Source organism: Fringilla coelebs (assembly GCF_963513975.1).
Source record: "Fringilla coelebs genome assembly, chromosome: 2".
Classification (NCBI taxonomy): domain Eukaryota; kingdom Metazoa; phylum Chordata; class Aves; order Passeriformes; family Fringillidae; genus Fringilla; species Fringilla coelebs.
The window spans coordinates 68,311,051-68,329,176 of NC_140029.1; the positions used below are offsets into that span (position 1 = coordinate 68,311,051).

General features: G+C 40.8%; 1 protein-coding gene and 1 pseudogene across 2 annotated transcripts; one reads left to right on the forward strand and one right to left on the reverse strand.

Annotated features, from left to right (window-relative positions):
• The first annotated feature begins 262 nt into the window (after window positions 1-262).
• On the forward strand, window positions 263-1,500 carry LOC311150953 (putative tRNA methyltransferase 9B; annotated as a pseudogene). Its single transcript has 2 exons — window positions 263-350; window positions 437-1,500. The product of its transcript is annotated as a putative tRNA methyltransferase 9B (transcript).
• Window positions 1,501-8,843: 7,343 nt separating this feature from the next.
• Window positions 8,844-17,987, reverse strand: RFC3 (replication factor C subunit 3). The gene is made up of 9 exons (XM_084226474.1): window positions 16,838-17,987; window positions 15,483-15,620; window positions 14,888-14,955; window positions 13,172-13,269; window positions 12,715-12,896; window positions 12,338-12,474; window positions 12,112-12,210; window positions 11,045-11,114; window positions 8,844-9,825 (listed from the first exon to the last, which is right to left on the reverse strand). Exons 1-9 carry the CDS (start codon window positions 16,922-16,924, stop codon window positions 9,634-9,636), a joined length of 1,071 nt encoding a protein of 356 aa, XP_084082600.1. The 5' UTR covers window positions 16,925-17,987; the 3' UTR covers window positions 8,844-9,633.
• Window positions 17,988-18,126: the final 139 nt, after the last annotated feature.

An 18,126-nucleotide genomic window follows, 5' to 3' on the forward strand; every position in this document is an offset into this window, starting at 1 on the left:
TCTCACTATTTGTTTCAATTGTATATATTTGTTACCGGGAAGAAGTAGACAAATGCTAGCTGACCAAGTGTCTTTCACCAATATTTTGATTCAACATTCCAGGTTGCTTTGCCGCTGACCAAATAGCCATTCACTGAGAAAAGATCATTTTGTTGTTTATTGCAAGTCTGACAGATGTCAGTTGTTTCAACATTTCTAAATTCTGCTGTGTTTTTAAAATACGACAGTGTGGTAGGGACTCTTTAAAGTTAAAGCTAGCAGCATGTCAGAGATGATAAAGGTACTACAACCACACGTAGCACAACAGAAGATAATTGATGTATTCCTGCAGTGCAAACCATCAGCTTCCAGTATGTCAGAGCCAGTCCCTGTCCCTGCACTCTGTATTCATTAGTGCCTCAAGGGATACTTATTCACCTTATCTTTTCTCTTCTAGTGATACACCATTTTTCAACTGGAAGAGAGGTACATGCAAGTGATAAAAGAGACGGTTCACATCTTGAGAGTAGGAGGCCAGATAATGATATATGTGTGGGCAATGGAGCAAAAATGGGGAAGATTTGAAAAGCAAGACAACTTTGTTCCTTAGAAACCTTCACCTCCTTCCTGCTCCTCAGGTGAGCCTTGCTCACATGGAGTACAAAAATCAATTCTTCACAGGGACAAAGAACTGGCTTTGAAACAGCCCTGTCATAAGCTGGATGGGACTTCAGAGCTGTGCAGGACAGCACGGAGCTCATCCTGCAGAGGGGAGAAAAAAAGCACTGTGCACAGTGTCAGAGAAATCTCTGAGATGGTCTCTGTTCTCAAGATCACTTGACTCACTATTGGATTTGGGCGATCAATGGCACCAAGAAGGGCTCGTTAGTTATGGCAATTACAGTGTGGAGCTGAATGAATTAAAAAGGGGAGGAAAAGTTGAAAAAACCCCAAAGTGCACAGATTTCCGAAATGTACTTCTCACTTTTTCTACGTTGCAAACTGAGTCTTTAAAATACAACAACTTTTGAAGTGGCTGTTAAACCTGTGCTGCCCATGTCACCATGCTGCTCAAAGGCTTTCAGAAGCTGCTATGCAGAATTAGGGCAAGCAACTGTACAGCTCCCTAAGGGCAGCAGGTAGTCATTGTGGCAGCAGCAGAGTATTTACCTGACCTGATTTCACCACAGAAAGAATTAGCTGTCAGACAACAATTTAAAATAGACTATCACCCAAACCAAGGAGCTTTCTTGCTAACCTCAGAGCAAAAGCAAGGTAGGTGCTTCTATGCAGAAAAAAGTCAGTGAGAATGCCCTGACCGAGCACAGCTGACAGCAGACAGGTCCTGGTGGGGCCTGACTGAGGTACTGCTACATTTTTAAAGACAAGAAACTGGCCAAGCTGAAAGAGCACCGTATTCCTGAGCTATGCATTACTCATTTGTACTTTGACCACACTAACTGGTGCATGATCACAGAAAACACTAAAGTGTGGATGTTCCAGGGAAAATTCCCTTATTGAAGTGCACAGGGAATACTTGGAGGTTTTCTTTCTTTTGAAAGCTCAGCGCCTTTGAAAACAGTTCCTGAAATTTTTATAGCCTTGGGTTTGTTTTGGTGAGAAGGGCATGTATGAGGAAGAAGCTGCTTTGAAACTCTCAGGTTCCGTGACTTTGTTTTCTTTGATTTTTGTTCTTACAATGCATCTTTATTGAAATTTTTTCCTAGAGTTATTATTTCAGGATGAGCACACTTAAGCACACTGATCCCTTTTCATAAACAGCTGCCAGCTGTGTTTTGTTGCTTGAAAATAGATAAAATACAGTTGGAAGGTGATTGCTGGATTATTTTTTATGTGTGCATTAAAAATCTTTGTTGTTCATTTATTACTATATAATCATTCATGTCAACTTTTTATTTTAGAATTTATTGTACTCTGCCACTTCATGTAACATAACGTGGGAAGTAAGTGAAAGACACCATTTTATTACAGTTCCACTTTGTCAGCCCATATGATATTTCCAGTCACATGAGACAGACTGGCTTTTATGAGAATTCCTGGGTGTACAGAGCCCTCGTGGCAGAGGCAGTAACTCATGACACTGTCACATTCCAGAGATATTTTCACAGCCTTGGAGCAGTCACAGCCAAGGAAGCAATGAGATACTTGCCTCCCTGTATGCCACTACATGACCCCTCAAAACCACAGTTTTAAAAGGGGATTTCATGTTTTAAGGATTGCTCTTGCCCTGCCAATAAAATTAGAAGTCAGAAGGATTTAGTAATCCATTTAAATCTCTACAGTGAATGAGCACAGCACAGAAAAGTGTTCCAGTGGTTGCTAGCCAACTGAGAAAATATTTATTAACATAATTCTTTTTATCTACAGATTCACCTTTTGCAAAGAAAGTCAGATTCATTACCTGATTTTTATAGATAAAGAAACTGTAACAATTTACTGTTAGAGTTTGCAATGTAAAGTAAATATTTGGAAGCAAAACAAACAATAATCCCAAACAGCACAGCTGCTTTGCTGATGTTTATTTATTAATGTCTGTCCATAATTTTACTTCCTGCTTTTGTTTCCATGGATTTGTGAAGCAGCAAGTCAGAGATCAAACTTGTTTTCTGAGAAATAAGCCCCTGCGTGTTCTTTACGTGCCTGTCACTAGCAGATGTATATCATGTTTTCAGACCTAGCATGGAAAAGTGCAGCAGTCTCTGGTTTTTAACGCAGCTTTAATTCAATTTGGATATAATACCTGTAATAACATTTCCTTTACTTACTTCCATGGTACCATCATAGTACATCTTGTATTCTCAGGTGGAAGAGCTAGATAGGCTAATCAGTGTCCTCCATCTGTAATGATTGCCTCTGCAGTGCTCCTTTTTTCCCCCTAAAGTTAGCATCACTGTTAGCAAATGGAGAAAACAATTTTCAGACACAAAATGTTGCTGCCATTCAGCTCTGTTGACACCCTTCCCTTCATTTCATACAAGGATAACCCAGTCCAACTCTTAAATGAGTGGCCCATATGGAGATGGAACAACCTCAGCACTATTTACATCAATCTCTAACACATCTCTGTATTTTTTAGTGCATCTTCAGGTTGCCCAAAGCACCTCTGAGCCCCTCCATCACATTTGCTCCCCTGGTTCAACAGGCTGTTTACCCACACAGTGCCCATGAAAAATGCCTCTGTTGGTAGCTGCCAGTCCTTGCCCTCAAGCACACCTGATCCTTAGCTTTTTCCTGGAGCAACACAGGTATTTTAACTGAACCTGGCTACTCCTGTTGGAAGGTTTTAGCTTGCTCCAGCATTTCCCTAGAGCTCATCATCTCCAGTTCCTCCCTCAGGTGCAATGAGTCACCACTAGATTTCTCCTAATGCTGATCCCCTGTCTACCTGATCCAGCTGTTTCCAAACAAGATCCATGTCACAGGGACAATACTAGCCTAGCTGGAAGGATTTTTAATCTCTGGACATCTGTTAGCAGCTCTAAAAGCAGCTCTCACCTCAGACAAAGAGTTAATGTCTTTGTTTTGAATGAAATGAACTGCACAGGGCCACTTTTGCAGGGAAGTTCTGCCTAAGGGATGGGTCAGACCTGCTGCCATGTGAGATGCCTTGCACTCACAATGGCTGCCTCTGGCCTTCTTGGTATCAGACTTAATTTAGACTCTTGCAAAAGAAACTGCTCTCAGACACGGCCCTCAAAGTGGAAAGAAAGTAAAATTACATACTTGTTTGCAAAGATCATGTACTAGTAAGTCCTCACATTTATGCATGTCAGAAATGTGATAAAGCCATAAGCTGCATTCTAAATTCTTGTTTTGATTAGGATGCCAGTAGCAAAACCAGGACCGAGTGCATTCCTTAATTTCTTCAACACAGTCTGCATTTGCAGTCTGCAAGGTAGACACTACCTTGTGCCAAGGGATATAGGAGGGGAATGCTCTGCACTCCTGAGAAGCACTTGATCTCAATTTGTTTTCCTCTGTGCTCTTTGCTGTTCTGCACTGGATTCTAGAATAGACAGGTACAATTTTTCTGGCTTCATTTAGGCATCAAGTCAGTAGATCTGTGTGCAAGTCTAGTTTTGTACTCCTTTATTCACCATGGAGTTAATGGCAAGGAAGAGTTCCTTTAGAGGATGAACAACAGAATACACCTTGAAGACTTGTTTGGACTAGCAAGCTCATGTTCAGCACCTGCTCATCTCTTTCCATTGCTTGTGGAAGGAGCATGGAGAGGAGTTCAGCCTTAAACACTCAGACAGAATCATCATCCCCTCATTTCACTAGGCAGTGCTGATGACACATCCCTGTTTTGTAGAAAGGTTGCTGCTTTTTGTCTTATCTCTGCTTTACTTTACAGCATCCACGAGTGAATTTATGGTCCTTTGAGGCCTCACCTGTCCAAGGGACACTTTCAGAAAAGTTTCCAATGTCTGACACTAACTCTGATCTATCAACGATTATCTCCTTACACTATATAATAATTTATTTTAATATAAATAAAACTAATATCTTCTCACTTTTTCTGACTTGCAGCTCCCAAAAAATTCTCTGATTTCGGAGATTTCTGTTTTCTCCACAGCTGCTGTGCTCTTCCTAATTTCTTTTGTGGAGCTCTGGGAAATTGTCCTCAGCTACCTCAGGATCAAAAGCGCAGTGCAGGGTCCTCTGTTTTGGGCTGGCCACATTAAGCACTGTCACACTGAGTCCCAGCCAGCCCATGCAAAGGTGGCACAGGAGCAGCAGCCAGTGCTGCTCACATCACTGAGACACTGTGAGCACAGCAATGTTTATCCTCCTTCAGCATAAACAGGTTTGATGAGTGAGAGTCTATCATAAAAGATGTTTGCCCGCTGGGTAAATGTCTTTCTTCTAATTGTTTGCTAATTAGCAAACAGCTAACCCCACTTATTATCAAAATTCTTTCTCCAAAGAAAATGCTGCCAAGAGTTTCATAAATCCTTTTCCCTCATCCTTTTTAATTTTAAAAATTGTTCCAAGTATCATTTGGTAGCTATCACCTAAGGAGGCATTCTGTTTGAGTTAATCAGCTCCTGCAAGGTTATCTGTGATCTATCTGAAAGTGCCTTAGCCAGCATCTTGCTTTCTGTCTTAATTAGCAATTACTGGCCTAAAATTGTCACTTACCATAGGCATTTGTACTGACCTCTCAAATTAAGATCATCCACAAAATTAAAACTGGAAAAAGCCTATTTGGTCACTTACTCTATCTTCAAAAGTGCATTTATTATTCATGGTGTGTGGCAGGGAATGTAGGTGTAGGGTATGATTGAGAACACCGCAAGTGACTGTGGTCTTTGAAATGTAAATACAATTAATGAGTGTACCTGTCTTCCCTCAGGATCTGTCCTTGCCTGCTTTGTCATTCTGATAATTTTTCTTCTCTTTGAAGGGGCTCCTGATTTTCTTTCCTTCATTCTCACTCAAGACTGAAATAACATTTTGCAGAAGGATTCTGAGTGGTAAAAAGCACAGGAAATATTCAATGCATTTCTCAATACACACGCTTTACTAGCATGCCTTTCATATCTCATTGTGACCAGGAGTGAGCTAAGTGTTGCCTTTATACTTTGGCACAAAAATCATTTGACATGAACATGCTATCTCAAGTTTAAAAAAAGAACACCAGCTTGCTTGCAGTGAAAGCCCACATTGGCAACATTGAGCTATAGTGAAACTGTGCCATTCACTAGCTGTCACAGACTGCCAACTAAAAGCATCACATTTCATACAGCAAAGTAGATTGTCCCATGGAAAATCAAGAAAAATTATTTGGGAACACTTGGGGTCAGCCAAGTGAGAGAGCAGCACAGTAGGTCCCCAGCTCTCAGTCTTCAACTTCCCCATGCCCAAACTTTATTCTTTATAATTGTATACAGTGGCTTGCAAAGAGGTTAAAACATCTGAGAAAGACCAGCACCTACTTCATGTCCTGGGATAGAACTGCAGATAGCTCCAAAAAGGTGCCAAGACAGAGGTGGTGGCTGCTAGGAGAAATACAGATGGACCAGTGGTGTCAGTGGTGAAACTACATCACTCTTATTTAGGAGGTGCCAAACCCACCTCTACTGAAACATCACCTAAGGCTCAAAGGATTGGGACACAATTTACTAATGCCAGGATTGCTGAAACAAAGCATTCAATTTCTTCCAGAAGTTCAACAAGCGTACACAACTGTAGAAGACAGACAACTTGTTATAGGAATGTTTAACTCTTACTGGGGTCAACTTGCAAACAATCAAAGCATCCACAGCATTAAAAAGGAAAAAAAAAGAAAAAAAAGAAAAAAAATGGAGTAGGAACTAGGCATCCTGGTTAATTTGGACAGAAAATAATTTCAATTTTGATGACAGAGAAAATTCTGAATCAATTTCTCAAGTGTGGAAGTTAATGACAAATTATTTTAATCTTAGCCATTTTGTGAAATGTAACTAATTCCTGACATGCACTTTGAATGATGTACTATTGCTTAGGGTACATTCAACAATAGAGGTCTAATTCTTTAAATAACATTCCTCACAGGAGCTAGCACTTGGGCTTCAGAGATGGGGAATAAAGTATGAATGTACCATTCACCCTTTGCACAGCTGATCTCTGCAGAGCACAGAAAGTTTCAACAGAAGCAGTTGCTGCCTTTAGTTTCTTGATCCTTTTTTTTAAACCAAGTTTCACCTCTGGCTTTCTGTGCTATCATGAAGCTGACTCCTCTGCAACCCCTCAGACACCTCCAGTGCTTAAGTCCTACGTGGGAGGGAGCAGCTTGGAGTTTTCATTTCCAGCTAGGAGGAGGTGTGGCTGGATAAAAGCAAGGGTAATCCTCTCAGCATGCAATTCAGCAGCAATTCTAAGCAGGTCTTAAAAGATGAAATCAGCTGAAGAAATGGATCATTGGAGAGGTTGGTCCTGTGCTAGTCAGTGTTCAGAAGTCTATCTGCAGTTCCACTTCCACTTGATGTGCAAGGCAGGTGTGCTGTGCCAAGTGTAGGTCCAGCACAGCACTGTTGCTGTGCCATGTGTGTGCAGGCTCAGCTGGACCCGATCTCAGAGGTCTTTTCCAACCTAAATGATTCTGTGATTCTGTTCCAGGCTGGAGAGGCAGTGGTGCCCACCCAGAAGAGGCTCGCTTGCAAGGCTAACATTCTGTATTTTTGGTAAAAGGATCCGCATGGGAGCCCCATGAAGGGAAAAAAAGGCAAAAAACTCAGTTTTGTTTCTGAGAGCCACCTGCATAAGCTCAAGGGCCCCTGCTCCCTGCAGCAGAGCCCAGCGCCTCAGTTCTACATCACACTGCTTCTAAGCAAGAGCTGCAACTACCCCTAATTAGGGGACAGGAAGCAGCATCTAAGCCAGTGAGCCTCCAAAATGTTCCCAGAAAGCACAACACTTACTTATGATCATCACACCATCTCTCAAGGTGGAAGTGACTCCTGAGGATCATCAAGTCCAACTCTGTGCTCCTCACAGCACAAACTAAAACTAAACTATATGACAGAGCAACATCCAGACATTCCTTGAACTCTGACAGGCTTGGTGGCATGACCACTTTCCCTGAAGCCTGTTATGGATATTAAGTCAAAATTTCCTGAAAAATTACTAGCAAGGAAAGACGTGCAGAAACATATAAAATACTTGTGCCCATGTGTTCTAGACTGTGGAAGAGTCAGGATCAGCAGGTTCTCAGGATGAGTGATTGCCATGTTCTCTCACAGAAATTCTGTCATTATACCATTTTTCCATCCTTGGCTACTCTTGATTCATCCCAGGTAATAAAGGATAAAAATGAAACCTGAGCAAGCAGCAACAACACCTACAGAGATTCATACTGGTGTTTCTGACTCCTAGGCAAAGCTGCTGAGGCTTTTGAAAGAGTAAGTTGCTCCTCTGCCCCAACAAACCTCCAACACAGCTCCTGTCTCTCCACCCTCCACAGCAACACTGTCCCTATGCATTTCACAACCCCCTACATTCCTCTTCTCCCAGATTAGCTTTTGGGGTTGGTTTTCTGGGAGGGGGAAACGTTTTGTCATCCTTTGAACTCACACTTTTGCTTTATCACACACTATATGTTAGTAGCAGGGAAATCATAAGAACTGTTCAGCTTTTAGAAAGCAGTAGATAAGGCTTCAGACAGAGCAGGGCAGTTTTCATGTGCAGTAATTATGCACATTAAAGTGCCCTACTTTGTAATGAATTAAAGTACTCCTTTCCACTATCACTGACTAATTTAATGTTTCTCCAGGATCTTTTGACAGTGAAGACATTCACAATATGACAAGTTACCAGTGCTGTGGATTTGGGTGACAAGCATATGGAAGGAAAAAAACTCTCATCATCTATTTCTTCAGGAGCCCCACTGAGCAGGAAACAGGGCAGCACCATCTTACTGAGAATGAATCTGAATGCAAGCTGTGCATTAACACCCCACATGGAACCCTTAAGTTCCTGAGAACAGCAGCAGTATTTAATTAACTTAAGCTTTAAATACTGTCTAGTAATAGCCTAAATTAGCATTGAGAAGTAATAAAGAGCATGAATTCAGTAATTTTTATAGTACCATGGTACACAGGCATAACACGTAAAAGACTTGCAGCACAGGTGTTGTTGGTTTTCTATTATTATCATTATTAGTATTTTGGGAGGCTGTTTTTTCACTTTTTTTGTTGCTTGTACCTATTTCGATTTTTTTAAATTTCAGTGGCTCCCTTTAGTTTTACAGCATGTGTGGAATATCCTACCCTTCTGAAAGATGTATACATCAAAGCAGATAAATGCACCTAGGCTGTCACAGACAGCGTGAAAAAAACAATTCAGCATTTTTATTCATATTTGCTACAATTTATTTTGCCATTTTAAAAATGCCACATATCAGTTTAAGAGGTAAAAGATACTTGTTGAAAGCTGAAACTTTTCCTTTCATTAAAAAAATAGTCAAAGTAATACCCTTTACCTGAACAGCATTATGTAGGTTGAGGCAAACCCAAGAGAGTCAGACAGCAAGTGAACTTGCTTTTTGAAGGTATAATCCTTCTAAAAAAATGTGTTACATGTGATTTACAAGTAACACCAAAGTATTGCTCCTCCACAATTTCAATGCAACTGCTTACCAAGAAAAAAGAAAAAACATTTGGTGTGAGCACACGACAGAACATACTCAGGCTAAAAAAAAGAAGCCAGACAAACACTAAGATGTATAGATCAGAAGGCAGAACATACATGTTCAAGGTGGAACTTGGCAGAACACAGAAAAAAACCTTTTTCCTTCACGCTTGCTCATCTGTGATTAACAAACAAAAACTAAGCACACAGCACATGTGCTCTCTCTTCTTAATGTCAGGTTACAAATACTGCAAAGCAGCTCTGATCTTGCACATCTTCCAAGGCAATGTGCTGTCTTTGTGAAAGGCCAATGTATTTTGTATGGCTCTAAAGATGGATTTGTGGCTGTCAAAAAATCCATCTGGTTTCTAAAGCTGCACAAACATTGTTTTATTAAATAGTAAAACAAAAATATTTGACTTAGAACTAGACCCACAAGTAATCAAGCACTGACAACTGTGCATTTGCAACACCATTGGCATCTTGATACAGCATTCGTTGTACAGCTTTGGGCATCAGTTAGAACATTACATCATCCAGCCCATCCTCCATGAACTTCTTGTAAATTGCCATAAACTTTGCAACAAATGCTTCCAGATGATAAATGGCTTTGCTGCCCAGTTGCAAGCGGTGTTCATAGAAGGCCGCCATCTGTGCGACTTCTCCTTTCAGTTGTCCATCACAATTATTTAGAAGTTCTGTCAGGAGACCCTAAAATGGGAAAAAACAGGGCAGTATTTGAAAAACTATGTATTTTTTGTTAAGAGGATAACCTTAGTTCTCTGAAAACAGCCAAGCATTAATCAATAGTTCATTAATCCAACAGAAAATATATTCATTTACTGGGATAATTTATGCCTTAATAATAGAAAATTAATTAACCTCATCTCCAAACACTATAACCTCTACTGCATGTAGGAACATGGCCTGAGGAGAATTCCTACCAAGACAGCAAGTGTATTAAAACCACTTAGTTATAGCTTGACAGCATCAAGTACAAAGAGAAACATTAATAAAAACCAAGGAAAGGGTTATTTAGAATTTAAGTGTCTCTGTCTGTATTTATGAACGTATTTACGTGCAGACACACAAGACAACTTGACTTCAATACTTAAGTCATTACAAAACCCCAAAATGCATTATTTTAGAGACAGCAATAAAATCGTTGCAAATCCATCTCAATTAAAACAGCCAGGATTAAGTGAGAAGTATCTCTAGAGCATTTCAAGTTTATGAAGAGGGAGTGAGTAGAGAACATGCACCTTTTTCCTCTCAAAAACAGCAATGCAGGATCTACTAACCTACCGTAAGAAAGGAAAGGTTAAGAAACATTTAAGTACCAAAACCATCAGAAAGCAGAAATTTGTTAATGTGAAAAGAAAGTATGTCTGATGGCAAAGCAAATAGTACTAAGTTGCAAACATGATTTTTGATCTTTGTTCTACTCTAGCTGTCTTCAATATCCTTTCATCCTCCTTAAAATAAAAACATGTACATCCCACTTGCTTTTTTCCTCCCAAGGTGACATCTGTCTGTGAACAGACCTGCTAGATACCTCTCCACAAAAACATAGCAAATAATGAACTTCTAACAACAAAACTTATAAAAGAAAACCAATCATATAAAGATAAGCCCACAGAACTATAAACTCATTAAGGCTGTGAAAGACCACCAAGATCCTCAAATATGCTTTAATATAGTAACTGGCCTGAGAAGTGAAGAGGACTAAGAATGTCCTCCTTTATTTTTACTCAGCTATGATGCTGTTTTTCTTTGACCACTGAACGAGTTTTAATCTGTTTGGAAAGGACACAGCTTTGCATCAATATCTGGTTAATTTATGATGTTTTGGTGTTTTTTTGAAAGCTTTCGTTGAGACAGTCACAATATTAAAATTTATAGCACATTAAGAGCTAGATAGCTGAATTACCTTCATTATAATCTCAGGAGGGATGCAGTGTGTCAGAAGTTCATAAAGCCGTCCACGGACTTCTAAAAGCCTGTTGGAAAGACACCACAAAATATGAGAAGTATGATCCCAAAGCATCTTAATGTCTTTCACAACTAGTGAAATACACTGCAGGAAAAGAGGCAATCCAAGCAACGTCTCTTTTTTGCTTTTGGGTGTTATTTTAAAACCAAAAGCATTGCATGAGTCAATTAAAATTCAAAGGCTGCATATCACCTTTTACTCAAAAGATAAATGACACATACTCTAGTTACAATGGTTTCAGTTAATCTAGAAGCTACAAGGCTATCATAATTTGTCTCAGGATTGTTTCCCTTTAATTTTTTTTCATATCTAATATTATTCATGCTTAAGACTAGTGACTAATTTACTACAGCCAGAGAGTTCCTTTATGCTGTTTTTCTGTCTTCATTGTTCATAAGAAAGAGTAAGACAATTAGGTGGCAGAGCTGACACAATTAGCCACAGCTCAGCTTTTGAAAACAGAAGGGCAGATGCTACAAGCATTTAAATTAAGTGACATCTCAGGCAAATAATACATGGAACAGGCTAAAGGATCAGGCTTTGGGTATGACACTGAGATTGACACAGAAGTCATCTCCTAATGTGCTCAAAAAAAGCAAGGAATTCTTCCTTTCAGTTATTTTAAAAAGGTTCTTTATGCTAAAGATGGTCAAAGAGAAACTTTATGTAAAACAAGCAAACAAACCATAATGACCATACACCACGACTCTCACACCAATAAAAAAATCACCCAATCAGGAAACAAAACATGCACCTGAGCCTATGGCCATTTTAGATCAAGCTTTGACAGGGAAAAACAACAGTTCTTCAGTTCCTGATACTTATTCAGCCTTCTCTGGCAATTTTAAAGCTCAACTCCTCTGGCTGTAAAGTACCAGCTCCAGTAGAAATACAGAAAATTACACGTAACTGGAGACACCCCATTTTTGAATACAACTTTTTTTTTGGGTTCCACAGTACATGGAAAACACCATTTATAGCTCTTAACAAGTGCATTCACCTACCTTTGTGGTGTCTGTTGACCAACAATAGCATTTGCAGTTTCCCTCAAATAAACTTCCCAGTCCATCTCAGGAATGTCTTGATCAGCAGTAAAAGGATACCTAAAAAATAATATCTTTTTAGAGATTACAATCTAAGCTAACTGCTGCCTATTTTAACAAGGCCTTAGAAGCAAGGTCATTTATGTGTCTGACAGTAGAACTTGCGTTAATTTTTGCAGTGACTTACTGTTGTACTCTGCAGGACTCACACATAAGTAGTGCTTTCCGAAGGTTCCTGCCAGATTTCTCTGCAATCCTTCGAGCCAGTTCCTGAGGAAGAGTCAGGCCTTCTTTCTTACACACACTGGACAAGACATGGCAGATCTAGACAAAAAACAGATAGCAGGGAGTACAACACTTAGCAAACTGTTCACCACCACCAGATCTTTTGTTAGAAAGATTTCTGGACCAGAGATGGACCAGCCTTTCATAAGCCATGCTTGGAAAATCATCCAACACAAAGGAAAACTAGGTCATTATGTGAAAATAAAATCTAAGTCCACAGCAAGAACTTATCTAGTAAGAGTTTTATAGTAACTTATTTTTGCCTCTGTTTCAACGTACATCTTCAATGCTGGGAGCAGGCACTCGTACAGCCAGGCATCTGCTTTGAATGGGTCCTATAATTTTTGACATTGAGTTGCAGCACAGGATCAACCTGCAGGTTGCCATGTACTTCTCCATTGTTCTTCGCAAAGCATGCTGAGCGTCTTTAGTAAGTTTGTCAACTTCTGTTAACAGCACCACTGAAAAAAGGATTAAACATAGTGGGGTTCTGTATTAATATCAAATCTTTCTAAGAAAAAAGTACTTTTGACATACAAGCAATAATACCAAAATAAGTGATAACACACAGAAAAACACAGCATGGTTCCACAGGCAGGAAAATAAAGATTAGGATTACTTTCGTGCCTTTTTGACTGTACAATCTTCATGCAATATACAAGTACAAACAAAACAGTGAACTGAAATCTCCCCATGTTTAAAAAGCCTTTTGACTGGTTTTAACTGTTTTACTCACCTTTAAAATCTCGTTGAGTACTTGTCTCAAGCTGTTGGGACTGTGCCACTGTCTTCAAGAGCTCCTGAATTACCACACGGTCATTGTTTCCCGCATCGCTGTACCAGGAATTTGAATAAATCTGTTTTAAAACAACTTTAAATTGCATATAAAACACATACTCCAAAAGTCAACTAAATGAGCAAAAATACCAAAAGAATTCAGAAGCTGTTGAGTTAGAATTAAACTAATACCCATATACTTTGTTGAAAGTTACCTCCTCTACAATAAAAAGAACCCAAAGTTAATGCAGGTGGAACTGGGTTGTAGCACTTTATTCAAATGTAGTAAATCCACTGTAAGGTATTTTATTAACTCATTAAAATAGAACTTATTTTCTTCAGACGAAAAACCTAAACTTTTTGAACAAGGACACACAATGTGAACCTTTTTACTCATTATGGGAGTAACAATTAAGCCTAACCTTGTAATAGGATGCCTGACCCAAAGGACTGATTTAAATGCAGGGTTTTATTCTGCAGAGTCCTTCCCAGAAATTCACTTCCTCTCCCTGTTAGCCATTCACCCCGCTCCATGTTACTCAAGATGCACATGACTTCACCATTGTTATAATTCAGTCTAACTTCACAGGCCATTACACAGCACAGAGGTTTACTGTCTGGTCAGACATAAACATGACAATTGCTCAGTCACTGAAAGCCTACAAATCAGGATATTAATACTTAATCAAAACTCAGCACTTTTGTATTTAAATTGAAATATAATTATTTTATGTTTCAAGCTCTAAGTACTCCATTCAGAGTAACAGGAAAAGTGCTAGCAGTATCAGGTTATCACAGCAGGACTAAATGGTCACACATTTGATATCGCCAAAATGACACATTCAAACAGTGATTACCAATAAGCCTCAGCTTTTATTGTTAATTATCTGATAATTATTTGTGTCTGTATTAGAACACCAGCAGATACTCACTGATCAATAAACAGATTAGCTGAAGAATGAGTTTTTAAAGGAGACCTGGCAGTGCAGAATAACTTCTATATGGCAAGGCAGCTATGTGAGCTATGGTTTAGCAGTAACCAACACCATTCAGTGCACAATGACATTCACTCACTGTGATTTAAAGCAACATTATGTGGTTTCAGGTAAATACAAATATTTGCTTTGAGTCTCTGAACTATCACCAGCAATTTCATAACAGCCAAAGAAGCTCCCAGTAGAGCTTCTGTTGTTTAAATCAATATCAGACTTCACTCAAGACAGGATCCACAGTATGTTGTGGTGGACACTTTATTTGGAGAGTTACAGGGTAAGCCTTTCTTTCTTTCAAATTCCTTAATTTTTCTATTTGTGAGAAAACTAATGATATGGAGGTGTTAGTTCTGGTAGAAGTTCTTCATTTCAACTGAAATGGTGAAATCTATCAATCCAGAATTGTCTCTCTTGCTCATTCCTCAACAGCAGCATGCTTATGTAGCCAGTTAAACAGAACATTTCTGCCTTAAGTATACAGCAATCCAAATTTTTGTTTATTCAGAGTTGTTCAATTAAAAATCCTCTCCCTGCTCTCATTTGCAGACCAAACCCACAGACCATTACCTAACCTGCTCAGGAAACAAACCAGGCAATCAGTCCCTCGTACACCCAGGCTGAAGGCACTCACAACACAGCCAGTGGCTTACCTTTGAAGTGAGGCATTTTTACTGCACACTTACCTTGGGTTAACTTCAAGGTGATAATTACTTGCAATGGTGCTAATTTCAATCTTCTTCTTAGAAGGTGCCTATGTAGAAAATAAGCACATTAAATTGCAGAAAGTGTTCTAAAAATCTCTTAGAGTTTACACCTGGCTAAATCACAGGCAAACCAAGAGTCTCAGAGATCAAAGAACTCTCAAGACAGACTTGCTTATCTCCTACAGTCCCAGCCTCACCTCCAAAGAAAAAAAGGAATACTGACACATCATCCAGCCCATAAAATAGCAACAGCAGAGATGCTATGGTCCAAAATGGACTGTAAACAATAAATTAAAAAACCCACTCTGGACAAAAAAATCTACATCATAAGAACAGCCAATGAGGCACAGAAAACTAGAGAGAACCCCACATCCTGAAGGCCTGAAGAACATCTGGAAAATAATTTGTTCATATAACCTAACTGGTATGACTAATTACATAAAAAGTTTGAAGATACCGAGTGCAAGATAAAACCTAATTTTTATAACTCAAAAAACTACGAAGGTCTCACAACAGAAATATGTCAGTATTTCCACATTACTTCATAGGAGATGGGAATTTTTTTTTTTTTTACCGTTATACTCTGATGCTCAATCCTCAGTTTCTCCACTCCTGCACCATATAATTCCCTTAACAGACACATTATTCTTGTCTTTTTTCCAGCTCCTGATGGTCCATACACCAACAGATGAGGAAAGTCACCACATTGAACCTGAACAAAAAGGAAACAAGATCAGTCAGCTACTGCAGTATTTTCCTTATAAGATCATTTGCTCTTCCATTCTCACCCAAGTTTACATTAAATGACTTTTCCCGCTCCATCGCAACATAGCACCTAGAATTAAAACTGCTGAAATCCTTTCCTGCAGCAACATTTACTACACAACATCGTATTTTTCTGACAGCCATGTGCAACTCATTTAACTTCAAACACCCCACCGCTCAAAATACACCCCAAGCAAACCAACAACAAAACAAACCCCAAAACCCCCACTCCAGTATTTATATGCTTCCCACAGTTAATAGAGTGACAGCTGTGAGAAACACACAGAAAAAAGGGTTGAAACACAGTTTAACACAGATGCTTATATACAGAGCTTTGATATACATATATACACACATATATATACACATATACATACACAAACACACACACACACATATATACATATACATATGTACATACACACACACACGTTTAGGAGTTTATTACCTGGAAAGCTAAAATGCATGACTTAGAGCACATCTGATCATACCCCACAGAAAGCACTTACATGAGTTAGGTATCACCCATCCCTGAGGAAGCGCATGTGCCACTCGGCACATCTGGCAGGGGAAGCAGTCCTGACTTTCATTCCCAGCTGCTCGCCTCAAAAGTTTCTGCTAACATAAGGCAAAGAAGCCAAGCCCTGTTCTCGGGGACACTGAAACCAGCAGGAAGAACATGTGCACACCACTCGCAAAAGAGTCGAGTCTCGGATTCCTGCGCAGCCTTTCCCCTCAGCACCAAGGCCGCGCTCCCAAGCAGGGCGCTTCCCTCGGAAAGGCAGGGCCTGCACGGAGGGAAAGCTGCCGACCCCGGCCCCACAGAGCAGCGCTATGGGCCCGGAAGGAATCCCACTTATAGCATGGGTCAGGCTGGAACGGACCACAGCGGTCCAATCTCCCAGAGCACCGGGTGCACGATTGCATTCAGAGGGTTCCCGACTATCTCCAGTGACGGAGACTTCACAGCCACTCTGAGCAATGTGCTCCAGTGCTCGGTCACCCGCACACTAAAGTTTTCCCCCCTTATTCAGCGCAATGCCGACTCCGGGGGGATTCTCGCTGCGCGGAGGAGAGGACCGAGAGGACCTGGAGGCCGCCGGGGCCCCGGGCAGAGTCGGGCGGGGAGGGCGCCGGGCAGAGCCGAGCCCGTGGCTCACTGACCAGGTTGCGGAGCCGCGCCGCCTGCTCGCGGTGGAAGTCGAGGCGGCCGAGGGCGCCGGGCCGGTGCTTGTCCGCCCACAGGCTCATGGCGCTACCGAAAGCGCGCGGGCCGGCAGCGGGAGGCGCGCGCCTTACGGCGGCCGCCAAGGGACAAACCCCGGCGGCGGCCCCGCCCCCGCGGCTCCCTCAGAGCAGCGCGGCGGCCGCGCCCCAGCCCGGCCCAGGCCGGGATCTCTACGTCGCTCGTCCGGGTCGCGCCAGAGTTGCGAGGATTTCTGTCCTGGGAGGACAGAGACACCCCTGAGCCTTGGCAGCGGCAGGCACTGTGCTCCCTGCTGGCTTTGACAAAAGAGCCCCGTACCAAGCGCTGCGCAGGAGATGAACTCTGCCCGCCCGCCCAGACCAGCGCCCTGCCTCCCCGCTGGAGAGCGAGCCCTCCAAGCCCTGTCTGAAATCATTGCTCTCGCGGCTCATTTCAAGGAATCACAGGATCAGTTGGGTTGGAAAATACCTCTGAGACCCAACACCACCGACTCAACCAGACATAGCACCGAGTGCCACATCCAGTCTTCCCTTAAACACCGCCGGGAACAGTGACTCCGCCACCTCCCTGGGCAGCCCATGCCGATGTTAAATCTCCCTTTCTGTGGAGAAATTCGTCCTAACGACCAACCTAAACTTCCCCTGGAGCAACTGAAGGCTATAAAGACTTGGTCGAGGGAGTTTATAATGATAATTTGGAATGTGCAATCTCCAAAAAGCCCATAACACCTAAACCGGCTTTTTATTGTTATTTATAATAATAATAATAATTTAATAACATTATTTTTAATTTATAATCTTATTATTATCTCTTTTTTTATTTTTTCTTGTTATTTGGTGGAGTCATCACTGTTATCTTATTGATAGTGTCCACTGCGATCTGATGATGCTCATCTTGCCATTTTATCCTTAAAACTCTTATCTCCTGCTCCAGTTCTTTTACTTTACTTTGTTTTATGGCAAAAAACAGATTTCAGAAGGATTTGGATTATTTTCTTCCTTTTTTCAAAAACTTTTCTCGCAGCCTCACTACAAATTAATGAGTTGCCCATAATATATATTTCGTACAGTGAATTTTCAAGTTTCATCTCTGTGTGTGTGTGCCTTTGTGTATATATAGAACATCTACGCAGAGAATTACACAAAAAAAATGTATGTAATAGACAGTCTCATTTGGCTCTTTGTCTTGTAGCCCTAATAAATGAAGCATATGCACAAGTGAAATTATTTGGAAGTAGAATACACAC